General features: G+C 45.2%; 1 protein-coding gene across 1 annotated transcript in view; it reads left to right on the forward strand.

Moving 5' to 3' along the window:
* LOC140387961 (lysine-specific demethylase RSBN1L-like) overlaps positions 1-14,268 on the forward strand; it is a 79,081-nt gene extending 64,813 nt beyond the window's left edge. Inside the window, exons 5-7 of the mRNA XM_072471350.1 lie at positions 8,345-8,512; positions 11,527-11,635; positions 12,370-14,268. Coding sequence (XP_072327451.1) covers positions 8,345-8,512; positions 11,527-11,635; positions 12,370-12,861 — 769 coding nt within the window. The 3' untranslated portion in view covers positions 12,862-14,268. The remainder of the gene's footprint in view (positions 1-8,344; positions 8,513-11,526; positions 11,636-12,369) is intronic.
* The last annotated feature ends 473 nt before the right edge of the window (positions 14,269-14,741 follow it).

The raw sequence follows: 14,741 nt of genomic DNA on the forward strand, positions 1-14,741 counted from the left end.
TGCTTTGGATGTGGTGTTTCAATCGCATTTGGCTTCAAAATCTTTCTTCCTCGTCATTCTTTCACCTTCAAATGATGGTATGAGGCCCTGTGGTTCTCAATTACCAAGAGAACATAGTATTTTCTGAGTAGATCCCCTGAATATTTCTGCTTCATTGTTGCAACATGATTCAGTGATGGTGAACCCTAAAATGCTATATAAACTGCTGAAATTTGGATTAGAGATGTGCTGTTGATTTACACTGCCATAACTGAACTGCAAAAATGTTGATAAGGATAGAAATGATGTTAATGCTATATATGTTGGGTAGACTGTTGGGCTGTATCTTGGTGACACATCCTAAAGGTACATCAGCCTGCTGGAGTCACTGTACAAAACAAAACTGTAAAGGATTGGAAAGAGTGTTTCTGAACCAGAAGGAAATAATTGAAACTTAAAACCAGCAACAATCCAATAACTGGATTCACCATTAATATTCTGTTAATAACTGAAATCAACACTGATTTGGAAGTGGTTCACTTTGAAAATATATTGCTGTCATTGCCAAACTGATGATATTAGGTTCTTGTGCATTGAATAAGTACATTGTCTTCCAAGCTGCATGAAAGTTTCAAAAACTTGTAGATATAGAATCCCTACAGTGCAGAAGGAGGCCATTCGGCCTATTGAGTCTGCACGACCCTCTGAAAGAGCACCCTACCCAGGCCCACTTCCCCACCCTAGCCCCGTAACCCTACCTTGGGCAATTTAGTGTGGCCAATTCACCTACCCTGCGCGTCTTTGGATTGTGGGGCCGAAACCCACGCAAACACTGGGAGAATGCGCAAACTCCACACAGACAGTGATCCAGAGCCGGGATCGAACCTGGGACCTCAGTGCCATGAGGCAGCAGCACTAACCACTGTGATGCCCTCTAACCTGCACCTCTTTGGACTGTGGGAGGAAACCGGAGGATACCCACCCAGACATGGGAAGAACGTACAAACCCCACACAGGCAGTCACCCGAGGTCGGAATCGAACCCGGGTCTCTGGCGCTGTGAGGCAGCAGTGCTAACCATTGTGCCCCCGTGGCGCCCTATGTATTTGTGTCACACTGCTTCTACACGTTGTCACTGTGTAGGGGTTGGAAATTGGATGACAGGTACAAATGATTTTGTTTTCTCCATGCGTTATATTCTTATTTTGTAACCACCTAATCACCAGTGTAAGGAAAATTTCCATTATAATAACACACATGGTTGAAGTTAACTTGGCTTGACTATGGTCTTGGCTAGGATCAATGTTGTTTCTACTTTGTTTTAGATTTTTCTTGCTCGTTGATGTTAGCATGTGTGGAATGTGTTTACAGATTTATTATTGATTTATTCATGAATTGATTACTGCTAAACTTGACTTGTGAGAGAAAATATCCATGAAGTGTTTTAACATTTTTACACTTTTTAATGTTGTCTGCATCATTTCCAGTATCAGTAAGAATACAAAAATAAAACCCTTTATGCAGTATTGATACTGAAACCTGTCATCGCACATTTAAATTGTTTTACTTGCGTTCCTTCAAGGTGGAAGAAATAAGTAGTGTCATTGTCTCCTGTTCCATAACTGCAATATACTGCCGAGGCTGTATTATAAGTGTCATTATCATGTTGCTGAGACTGATGCAATACAATAGATCTCTGGTTATTAATTAATTCCATACTTGTATACAGGCTCTCGGTTCAGCAAGACCTATATATACCACTAGCCCGTTTTTAATATTATTGAACTCTCCTAATGGCTAATCGTTGTTTGTCTGTAAACGGTAATTTTAATAACCGATTATTTACAGAAAAATCTTTTGATTGTTAAAAAAGTAATAGTTTTAGTTATACCGTAGATGTTGAAACGGGCATGGAGTCTCTTTGGAATCTCACTTTTGTTCGGAGCTGTACTCGGAACATTGTAACGTGTTAAATAATTTTATTGAATAATTAAAATAATAATAGTGATACAACAGTTATCATTTATAATATAAAAATAAATAAGTATTGAAAATAGTTTTTTTTTGAACAAAAGGTAGAAAGACAACTCTGCTTGCATACTATACGTATTATATTACAAATGTTAACCCCAAATTGGTCTGTTCAAGACAGCTCCTCAAAATGGGTATCCCCAAATTAGTTTATTCCACAACAGGAACCTAATGTGGTAAAATTCCCCTTGGTCCATTTATCACCCAAGTCGCAAAATAACCGTACCAGATTGGCACTACGGTCAGTCACTCCGTTCCTGGCCATTACTTCCATAGTGTCCAGTGGTTAACTATTCCATTCCGACTGCAGCATTCTTGGAAGACAGTGTCTCTTTAAGCCAGATTTCTGGCTCTATTCAAGCCTTTGAGTCTGGTAAGTATATGTCCTTATCAGTTCTCATTGGCACTGCAAGGCTCTGCAATCCATGTTGTTTATGCAAATTTTGATCATGTCCTCCCAGCTGCCATCAATCAGGTGGTATGTCCATCAGTCAAACTCTATCTCCTGATAACCACATCCTAGTTGGCCAATCTACGTAAAGCCATTCATTGTCCTGGCTTGTAGTCCAATGGTCATCAAATGCAGTAAAAAAAAAGGATCTCTGAATAAAAGAAACCACTTTCATTTCAATAGTCTAGCTTAAAAGGGCCTGCAATGTTTGATATTTGTTTCAACGGGAAACACCTCTTGTCCACTGTTGGGCATGGATTAATATATCACATAATTTTAGCTTCAAGTAATTGGAATTGTTAATATGCCCAAAATGTTCCTATATAAATTGCACTTAAGGCTGAGAATCCATTATTTTGTTTACATTCGCCAAAGGATTTAAACTTTTTTAAAAGCAGTACTACTTTAAATTGACTATTTGCAACTACAGTTGATTTGTATTAATGCAAACATCTATTGGAAAGAGGAGAGGAGTGGTAAATGGGGTTCAAATCGATGTGTGGTTAATGCATAGGTATAGATAACAAATTTGTATAGCTGTGTAGGAGTGAGGGGGGTTGGGGGGAAGAAATATAATGCATACAGTTCGAATGACCAACTTTTGCTTTGTACTGTGCTTTGGATTTAACACTAATTTATTTATATATTTATTCTCTTGTCGCATTAATAAATGTCTTATTAAAGTTTTCCCAAAGAGTGTTTTTACATAACAAAAATAGAAATACAGATAATAAAAAATAACAATCAACATATCCCAAAGCTTACAGTGAAACTACTTACACAACAGAAAAGTTTTCCCCTTTTTTAAAAACAGAACAAGGTGGGTTTTGTCTCCATGCCCAACTCACATTATATCAACAGTACCCCCACCTGAACAACATCCCCCCCCCCCCCCCCCCAGGATGCTGCTGCTGCTGACACTTACTGCTCCCCTAGAAAGTCAAGGAAAGGTTGCCACCGCCGGGAGAACCCCATCAAGGACCCTTTCAAGGCAAACTTTATTCGCTCCAGGCTGAGGAACCCCGCCATATCGCTAACCCAGGTCTCCACACCCGGGGGTTTTGAGTCCCTCCACATTAGCAAGATCCGTCTCTGGGCTACCAGGGAGGCGAAGGTCAGTACCTTGGCCTCTTTCGCTTCCTGCACTCCCGGATCCTCCGACACCCCAAATATCGCTACTGTTGGACTCTCCTTCACCCGAGTGTCCAAAATCCTAGACATCCCCCTCGCAAACCCCTGCCAGAATTCTTTAAGCGCCGGGCATCCCCAAAACATATGGGCATGGTTCGTCAGACTGCCTGCACATCTCGGGCACCTGTCCTCCACCCAAAAAAACTTACTCATTCTGGCCGCCGTTATATGTGCCGATGCACCACCTTAAACTGAATTAAACTGAGCCTGGCACATGATGAGGATGAGTTCACCCTGCTCAGGGCGCGGCCCACAGGCCCTCATCCAGCTCCTCACCCAGCTCCTCCTCCCACTTGCCCTTCAACTCCTCCACTGAGGCTTCCTCCGCCTCCTGCAGCTCCAGTTATATGTCCGACACCTTCCCCTCCCCTACCCAGATGCCAGAACCACCCTGTCCTGGATCCTACGCAGGGGCAGCAGCGGAAATGTCCCCACCTGTTTTCTAAGAAAGTCCCCAACCTGGCGGTACCTGAACGTTTTCCCCGGGGGTAGGCTGAACCTCTCCTCCAGCGCCTGCATGCGAGGGAAAGTCCCGTCTATAAACAGGTCTCCCATCCTCCTTATACCTGTCCTATACCAGCCTTGGTATCCCCCATCCAACCTACCCGGAGCAAATCTGTGGTTATTCCGTATTGGGGTCCACACCGAGGCCCCTCGTCTCCCCTGTGTCTCCTCCACTGCCCCCAGATCCTCGCGGGGTTTTATTCGCCCACACAAATCTCGTAACAATCCTATTCACCTGCTTAAAAAAGGACTTGGGGATGAAAATGGGGAGGCACTGAAGCACGAAGAGGAACCTGGGGAGAACTGTCATCTTCACAGTCTGCACCCGTCCTGCCAAGGAAAGCGGGAGCATATCCCACCTTTTAAACTCTCCCTCCATCTGCTCCACTAGCTGGGTTAAGTTGAGCCTGTGCAGGGCATCCCAGTTCCTGGCCACTTGTATCCCCAAGTACCGAAAGCTCCTCTCCACTATCCTGAGCGGGAGCTCCCTCAGCCTCTCCTCCTGGCCCCTACCGTGGACCACGAACAGCTCACTCTTCCCCACGTTCAATTTATACCCTGAGAACCTCCCGAAGTCCCCCAGGATCCGCATGACCGCCCCCATCCCCTTTAACGGGTCTGAAATATACAACAGCAGGTCATCCGCATAGAGGGAGACCCGGTGCTCCTCCCCTCCGCGCACCAGTCCCCTCCAATCCCCCGAAGTCCTGAGCGCAATGGCCAACGGCTCGATTGCCAGGGCAAACAGCAAAGGGGACAGGGGACATCCCTGTCTCATCCCCCGATCCAGCCTGAAATATTCTGACCTTAGCCGGTTTGTGGACATACTCGGTACAGGGGCCTGATCCAGCAGCTTGACACACCCTAAAAATCCCTCCCCAAATCTAAACCTGCCTAGCGCCTCCCACAGAGACTCCCACTCCACCCTGTCAAAGGCCTTCTCCACATCCATCGCAGGCATGATAATATTCAGGAGCCTCCTCATTCGCGTTCAGCTGCCTGCCCTCAACAAAACCCGTCTGGTCCTCCAAAAATCACGCCTGGGACACAGTCCTCTATTCTGGTGGCCAGAATGTTTGCCAACAGCTTGACATCCACGTTCAGGAGCGATATCGGCCTGTAGCACCCACACTGAAGCGGATCCTTCTTCAGGATAAGCGAGATCAATGCCTGCGACATTGTCCGGGGCCTTGTCCGTCTGCATGCCTGCCAGCCCACTGACTATCTCCTCCAACCCAGTCGGGGCCCCCAGTCTCTGCACCTGCTCTGCCTCCACCATTGGGAACCTCAATCGGTCCATGAACTGTCTCATATCCCCCCCCCCCCCCCCCCCCCCCCTGCCGCCGGGGTTCCAACTTTTATAACCTTCCGTAGAACTCCCTGAAGACTTCATTGACCCTCCCTGGGCTCAGCACCATGTTGCCTTCCCTATCCCGCACTCCCCCAATCTCTCTGGCTGCCTCCCTCCTGCGCAGCTGGTGCGCCAGCATCCTACTCGCCTTCTCTCCCATACTCATAAACTGCCCCCTTCGCTTTCCTCAGCTGCGCCTCCACCTTCCCCGTGTCAGCAGGTCAAACTCCGCCTGTAATTTCCGGCGCTCGTTCAACAGCCCCCCCCGGGGCCTCCGTGTACCTCCTATCTACCCTGAGTATCTCTCCCACCAGTCTCTCCCTCTCCGCCCTCTCCTCTCTATGGGACCTAATTGAGATTAACTCTCCCCTAATGACCGCCTTCAGAGACTCCCAAACCACTGCCACCGTCACCTCTCCTGTGTCATTCGCTCCCACATAATTCTCAATACTCCTCCTTATCCGCCCGCACACCTCTTCTTCCGCCAGCAGCCCCACATCCAGTCGCCAGAGAGGGCGCTGACCCCGTTCCGCCCCCAGTCATAGGTCCACCCAGTGCGAGGCATGGTCCGAGGCTGCAATGGCCGAGCATTCTACCCCCTCCACCCTTGGGATTAACGCCCTACTCAACACAAAGAAGTCTATTCGCGAATAGACTCTATGGACATGGGAGAAAAAGGAAAACAACTTTGTCCTTGGCCGGGTAAACCTCCCGGGGTCCACTCCCCGCATCTGGCACATGAACTCCCACAAGGCCCTGGCCGCCGCCGGCCTCTTTCCCTTTCTGGACTTGGAACGATCCAAGCTCGGATGCAAGACCGTATTAAAGTCCCCTCCCATAATCAGGTGACTTATCTCCAAGTCCAGGATCCTACCCAACACGCGCCTCATAGAGTCCGCATTGTCCCAGTTCGGGGCATATACATTCACTAACACCACCCGGCCCCCTGCAGCTTGCCACTTACCATTATATACCTGCCCCCCTTATCCGCCACGATGCTCCCCGCCTCAAATGCCACTCGTTTAATTACCAAAATAGCCACTCCTCTGATCTTTGAGTCTAACCCCGAGTGAAACACTGTCCTACCCATCCTTTCCTTAGCCTCGTCTGGTCCGCGGGCTTTAAGTGCGTCTCTTGCAACGTGGCTACGTCCGCCTTCAACCCCTTTAAATGCGAGAACATGCGGGACCGCTTGACTGGCCCATTCAGGCCCCTCACGTTCCACGTGATCAGCCTGGTCCGTCCAACCGCGTGCTCCCGCCTCCTTCCTCCCCCCCCCCCCCCGGCGGCCCCCTCGCCCGACTCTCCATCCATACCCCTCACCAGGCTCCCCTTCCGTCAGCAAAGCAGCACTCCACCCCCCCCCCCCCCCCCCCTCCCCTGCCAAGCATCCGCTTAGCTCTGGTTTCCCCCCCATTGTGCTTCCGTGAGTCAGCTCACCCATGCTGACCCCGGCCGCTCCCGCCTCTATATACCAACCCTTAACTTGTTGCCTCCTTCGGGCTGCCCTACCCCCCCCTCCCCCGCAGGGTAGAGGGGCAAGCGCCATCTGGGACCTCCCTGTGCGCCGGACAGCCACTCCAGGGTGTTTCCCACCCCCTAGCACCGCACACCTGGAAAACAAAACACCTGGAAAACAAGCAAAACAAACAACAGAACCCCCAACCAAACTAGGGCAGACGTGCCCATAAACGTATGCCTTACCCGCCGTTCTCCCCTCGATCCCTCGCCACCCGCACATTTCACCCCCATACAGCAGTCCCTTAGTTCAGGTTCAGCTCCTCCTGCCTGATGAACGTCCACGCCTCGTCTGGGGTATCAAAATAGTGGTGCCTGTCCTGGTATGTTACCCACAGTCTTGCCGGGTGCAGGAGCCCAAATGTCACCCCTTTACCGTGGAGGACCGCCTTCGCCCAGTTAAAACCTGCACACATCCTCCCCAGCTCAGCTCCCAAGTCTTGGTAAATTCGGATCTCGCCATTCTCCCACTTACTGCTCCGCTCTTTCTTCGCTCACCACAGGACTCGCTCCCGGTCTGCCAAGCGCTGAAACCGTGTCACCATTGCCCTCGGTGGCTTGTTTACCCTCTGCTTTCTGGTGAGAACCCTGTGTACCCCATCCAGCTCTAAGGGCCGCGGGAAGGCCCCCGCGCCCATCAGCGTCCCCAACATTGTGGCCACGTACGTGCTCGTGTCCGCACCCTCCGCTCCTTCAGGAAGGCCCAGGATCCGCAGATTGTGGCCCCAAGACCTGCATCCAAGGTCATCCAGCCTCTCGTGCCATCTCTTATGGAGCGCCTCATGCGCTTCCACTTTCACCGCCAGGCCCAGGACCTCATCCTCGTTCTCCGCCACCTTCCTCCTCACCTCCTTGATCTCCTCCTTTGCCTTCTGGGTCACCACAATTCTCTCCATGGCGGCCAGCATCTCCGTTTTCAGCTCCATGAAGCAGTTTTTCAGGAGCTCCGGCTGTTCTCTGGCCCACTGAGCCCACACCTCCCGATCCTCTCCGGCCGCCATTTTGTCCTCCTGGACCTTCTCTACCTCCTTCTGTTTCCACGCCGGTTCCTCCTGATAACTGCGCCGCCGCTCCTTTTAGCGGCCCAAAACACCGATCCCGGCAGGAGCTGCCGTTCGCGTGACCTAGCAGGTCATGGCCGCTACCGGACTCTTACCGCATTAATAAATGAAGATGCAACCTTGCTAACAGATTGTACATGCTTCTCTTTCCTCCCCTGCTTCCCACCCTTTAATGTTCGAATATAAAATTAACCGATCTTTTAACAGGATAGACATAAAAGATAGAAAATTAGTATTTACTCTCATCCATTTCTTTTAGAACTACCAATGAAATAAAAAATTTACAGTATCTACCTCGTGCAAGTGAGCCACGTGAAATGCTGTTTGAGGATAGGACTCGAGCCCATGCTGATCATATTGGGCAGGGATTTGAGCGTCAGACTACAGCAGCTGTTGGAGTGTTGAAAGCTGTACAGTGTGGGGATTGGTATGTGAGCTCGACATTTCTGACTGGTTGTTTTGTTTGCTGTTAATTATTAAATGTTAAAGAAAAATGTAGTGTCTTTAGTCACTGTTTTAACCAAAAGTGCAGAACTACTGTGCACCTAACGTTACTCCAAATATTTTTTAAATTTGGCATGCAAATGTTAGAACTTTAAAGATGGGAAAACTAGTGATGAAGATACTTGTGATCTGAAAATGTAATTTAAAAAAATATTTTAATTCTAATTTTCCAATGTTATTAACCTTTACAGAACAAATGAACACAACTCCCAACACCGCGCTCCCCCACTGCCGAACTACCCCCTCACCCTTTGATGGCAACCAGATCCCCAAATTGTAAGATGAACAAGCCCCATCTCTTGTGGAACCCCTCATCTGTCCCTCTCAGAGCAAATTTCACCTTCTCCAAATACAGGAACTCCATTAGACCCCCCAGCTACACCGAGGCACAGGGCGGATCCACCCCGACAGGACCCAGCCTGTGAACGATTAACAAGGCGAAGGCCAAGACATCTGCCCCGCACCCGTGCGCAACTCCGGCATGTTTGACACCTCAGATATGGCCTCCAGGGGACCCAGCTCTAAATCCGCATGTAGAACCTCAGACATGATGCTGAAATTGACCCCCAAATCTTTCCGACTTTGGGCACGACAAGAACATATGGACATGATTGGCTGGACCTGTCCAACACTACTTGCAGCTATCCTCCACCTCTTCAAACAACCAGCTCCTCCTCGCCTTTGTTAAGTCCGCCCTGTCCACCATTTTCAATTGAATCAACCCCTGCCTCGCACACAAGGTTGAGCCATTGACCCTTTGCAGCATTTTGCACCATAATCCCTCCTCCAACACTATCCTCCCACTTGGCTTTAATCCCTTCCACGGACACCTTATCCACCTCCATGATCCTACCTTAAGCCGGCAAAACGACTCCAACCCCCGCACCGACAGCACCTCGTCCAGCAACGAAGTGGACTGTGCCACCGGCAAGTTCGGGAAGACCTTTTTTGTGAAGCTCCACACCTGCATATACCTGAAGCCGCCCTCCTGCAGGAGCCCAAACTTCACCCCAACTCCTCTAAGCTTGCAAACCATCTCTCCAAAAATAGATCCTTCGTCTCATCACCACTCTCCCCTCCCATCCCCGGAAACTCTCATCCGTCCTCCCTTGCTGAAACCCTCTTATAGGCGTCACCCTGGAGCCTGCCCTCAACTTAAAATGCTGTCGGAATTGCCTCCAATTACTTTAAGAGTAACTACTTTTGTGAGACTACAGTCGTATGGTTTATTTTTGCTGTTCTCAGGTGGAAAAAGTGCAACAAAGTGGTCTTTAAAAGTAGTCTTCCAATTATATTTAGATACAACAATTAGTGATTTGGGTAGCTTTTTTGTGATGGAAGAATCAATGGCAAAGAAAGGGGTTGCTTCAGTGGGTAAATATACTTGAGGATAATACTGAGACATAAAAAACAGGAAACCCCTGATCTAAATTGAGTGGCAGGATGTTTCAGTTGGCCTCCGTATCCCTGGGTTAACTGAAGAAATGTGTTGGAGAAATATAATATGCACTTGACAGTCTTTTGCTTTATGCTTAAAATTGGATTTTGCACTCTAATCCACACAGAAAAGTTGAGAGATGTTCCTGTGTAACCATGTCCAGGGGCAGGAAGAGTTTGATGAAACAGCATGCCTAAGTAGCAGGTACAATAACGGTGCTGTGGTTATGAAAGAAGAAGTGAATTGACATGTATTCAAACTGCATGAGCATTGGCAGGAGATTAGGCTGATATCACCTAGTATATGAAGCAATTCTCAATGTGTAACTTGCTGGCTTTATATTTAAAAAGGGGGGCTTATAGCTGATTCTTGTCAAATTACATTTCTGATATTCAGTGTATAGCAGTAGCCAAAGATGATAAGTGGAATAACAGTATCTGCTCTTGACATCTGATGCGATGAAGCATTCCTAAACGTTGAAACTTATAACAATTAAAGAAAAACACATTAAAGTGGGTATGATTCAAATAATTTGTGAGTTTAAAAAGAGCACTGAGGAAGAAACATTAAGCTGAGTTACTTGTTATAACTATAGATATGGATTTTTTTTATTGTAGCCCACTGAGCCCTGTCTTGTTCAGATCTTAGGAGCATCATCTGTAGAATGCAGCCAGGCGGTAAATTAATTACACATCATAATTAAAGAAAGACCACACACCATGGAGTTTTTCGTGATTATTTTTAGAACACCACGAATAAGAAAGTACGGAGGCTGAATATGTGGTTACTCCTAGCCCTTAGGAGAGTTAATTAGACAGAGTAACAACATTACATATCATGCATGGTCAGTTGAACAGAAAAAGTTGAAACAGTAGAACCTCATTTCATTTTCCAGTTCTTGTGTTTAATGCAGAGAATATTTTCCTCGCCTCCCTTTTTAAGCCTATTTTTCCAGTGCCCCTTGTACCATCTCCCAGCCAAGAGGTTAGGTAAGCAATTCTGGTCCTGAGAAAATTATAAATCTGCCTGGTTATGTTGCACCAGAATGGTCCAGCGTGACCATGGACATGAGTAAAAACAAGACACTTGGGAATGAGAAGGGATGGCAGGCAGGACTTTTTCATTAAATTGGCAGTTGACTAGTGGAATGAGTGACCATGAAATGACTTTGAAGTAGAGTATAGATGGGTGCAAGCAACAGTTGGATGTATTTTTGGAGAGAACTTGAAGGATATGTTGAGATGGTGGGATTAATCTCTAGATGTGTTGCGCCCAATAACCATTTAATTTGAAAAATGTCTGTGTGTACTCTGAACTTCCATTCTTTCCAGTGTGAATTTCACTTACAACAGCAACAGCTGATGTCAGGCACTCACCATTTGAAGAAGCACAGGCATGAACTGACATTCAGCCACTTTTTAATACCTAATGAAATTAACAATTGCCTACATACAGATTGTTTTCTCAATTAATTCCAGTTAATTTTCCCTTTTTCTTAGGTCTGATCAACCCCGTATAACCAAAGATGTGATTTGTTTTCATTCAGAAGACTTCCTAGAGGTGGTGCAAAGGTTGCAGTTGGATCTGCATGAACCCCCATTATCTCAGGTAATCGTAGTTAATTTTATTTTCCAGTTCTTTAAAAAAACAATTGTAAACCTCCTCTTTATGGTATTATTTATGTTTTTATTAGCTTTGGCTTTTACCCTTGTGGCTGTAAAGTGCAAATCCAATCTGGATGGAAGCTCTTAAGTTTGATCCCTTGTTTGTATCAAGCTTGCTGGGGTAGTGATGCAGTATTCAGTACTTCTGGCATGGGAAGCACAAAATCTGTCCTTATTCCATCCCTAATTAATAGTCAATGATCCTGTTGAAAAAATCATGTATATGGATGCTGGATGAGGATGAGCAGTACACCCAATATAAGACTTGTGTAACAAAAGAGACAGAGGTTTGGGTAAGAAAATGATTTTAAATGAATATTTCTCAGGAATGTAAATTACTCCTGAAGAAAATGTCATGGATTATGTAACCCAATGTCAACAATGCAGTCTTTTCAGCCAAATGTGTGACATTATGTAGGCCACAGAATGCTCCAGGCCAATTATAGATTCCTGTCCACAGAAAACATTTTGTCAGAACAAGGTGTGCACGCCATCTGGTGGAGATATTGAGAACTGAAACTGAACCCAAATGAGCAACCATTTAATTAATTGTAACTAGTAGTTTGGGGAACAATGATCATTGATTGCTATGCATCTGTGCACTAGAAACTACTGTTTTAGATGCAAATGTTGTCTACACTTTTCATTGCTGAACTCTGTTTTCCATCTTATTTTTAGTGTGTTCAGTGGGTGGATGATGCAAAACTCAACCAGATACGGAGAGAAGGCATTCGCTATGCGAGAATTCAGCTGTATGACAATGACGTATATTTCATTCCCCGGAATGTTGTACACCAGTTCAAGACTGTCTCTGCAGTATGCAGCTTAGCATGGCATGTGAGGTTGAAACAATATCATCCAGATGCAGGAGAACCATCTGCTCAAGAATGTGCTTCTGAAGGCTCAGAATTGCCACCAGACACCAAGTGCCCAGTTATCAAATTGGAGACTGAGGACAAAAAGCAGGGGGAAGGTGTATCCGAAGATGCAAGACATCAAGAAGTCAAAATCGAACTTAATATCACAGAACTCCCACAAATGAAAGTGGAGCATAAAAGCACTGAATCACAGTTTGTAACTGAGTCAAAAGACCTAGTGTGTTCAAATACCCAAACTGACTGTGGAGATGAACAACAGCTACCCTCAGTAAACCCAGATTTGCATGAGTAGCAACAGAATTTTTCTCACTGATATCTGTGTATATTCTTTGGAGCTTTTATTTTTTTTAAATGTATCTTAACAATGGTGTGACGTACAATATATGTTCTTATGTAAGTTCTATGGGGCAAGCTTGTGACTGTTCTTAAGACTGTTACATGGTAGGACAGAAAAGTACATGTAGCTTTGTAACATTCCTCAGTGCCTGTCCATAACTGTGAAACATAACAGCACTTAAGGGACAGGTGCACTGTCACACTGCAGGTTAAATGGGAAAAAAGTTTTAAAAATTACTTTTTTATTTTTAGATAAAAAAGTAGTAGGGATAGAAGCAGAGTTGACCTCGGCATATACTTTTTGTAAGCTGAGCCAAAATTGTTTCCAAATTCAAGCTTATCCATAGAGCTTATGTCAACCTAGTTGCAAATTTGAATACTGGTATTTGTGTCAACACAGTAGTGTAAATACATTTTTTATTATAATTATGTAGTGCGATTTCAAACTAAAATCTGAACCACTTAATAAAGGTTCAGTGTACTTTAATGTTTTTTATGTACGTAAGTACCAAAAGTAGTAGCCTTTGGCTATTTTACACCTACATTATTTTATTTCACCTGATGTAGACGTGACAACATTTGTGTAACCGTGCAGACAAATCAGAATTTTCTTATTTCTCTCCCAGGGGGAGGGGAGAAGGGAATTGAGTGCAAATTTATCATATTCTAGATTTTAAAATAAAGGTATTCATTATGTGGTGTTGTCTAAGACACTGAAGTACTAGTACCCCATGCAAGCTAATTTATAAGGTTCGCCATCTCTTTACTAAGTTTCTGCAAACACTCAAGTCTTCATAAAATAAATTCTAGTTCTAACATCTTGGACAATGCTGAGCTTTTAGGCTGTTCTATCTCTTTTCATTATCAGTTAGACAGGAAGGAGTTAGAAATTTCAGCCTCTAATCAAATTCACAGTGTAATTAGTTTTTAAGCGCTCAATTGCTTTTGGATCAGATATTTTTCCTTATTGCAGTAAGGTTGACCAAATTAATGTTCTATGGTGTCAGCTGTGAGTTTGTGTATTCAGTTCAGATGTAAGACTCTTTCGTTTTCAATCATTTGCCAGTCTGTGCTATTGTGATGCAGGCTGCACATCTTGGTGTACCTTATATATGTAATTCCCTGGAATTTGCAGTCAACAGCAGTGATGGTGCTTGCCACTGACCTCAAAACACTGGTATCAAAGATTTACCAGGCTCAAGAACATGAATTTCCTTTATTCCAACTTGAATTGAGCACCATCAGTCGATCAGACTGAAGAATTATTTCAGCCTGCAAAGCAGGAGATTAAAAAGCAAGGATTATAATCCACATTTTAATCAAATGTACAGAAAGCAAAATAAAGATTGGAACTTGCACATGGGATTAAGCTGGAAGCTGAAATATAAACTTTTAAAAAATGTTTCTACAAATCATGCAATTTTCAAATGTTCTCCTGAGGGAATGAAATTCCAGACTTAGCAGTCAATTACACCTGATTAAACAAGGTTTAACATTTTCAATGATCCCAAAGTGAGAACAGTGCGTAAAGTTAATGTTCATTCATGCCAATTTACTGTGAATTGCTTGTGTTAATTGCATCTGAGAAGATAATGGAGAAGCAGGGTATCACGGACAACTTGTTTTTTCTGTGTTTAACTGCATGTGTGGATACCATATTGATAGTGAGTAATGACTGCTCCACCATCAAGAGGACCACAGATTCCAGACCATTGGCTTTTTGTAATTCATTAATATTGATTACCGTTTTCTACAGTTGCACTAGATGTGTAATGTGAGAAAGCCACTGTGATCTCAGGATGAATATGACATACTTTAGATTAGATTATTAATTCA

The sequence above is a fragment of the Scyliorhinus torazame genome, chromosome 13 (genome assembly GCF_047496885.1).
Source record: "Scyliorhinus torazame isolate Kashiwa2021f chromosome 13, sScyTor2.1, whole genome shotgun sequence".
Taxonomy (NCBI): domain Eukaryota; kingdom Metazoa; phylum Chordata; class Chondrichthyes; order Carcharhiniformes; family Scyliorhinidae; genus Scyliorhinus; species Scyliorhinus torazame.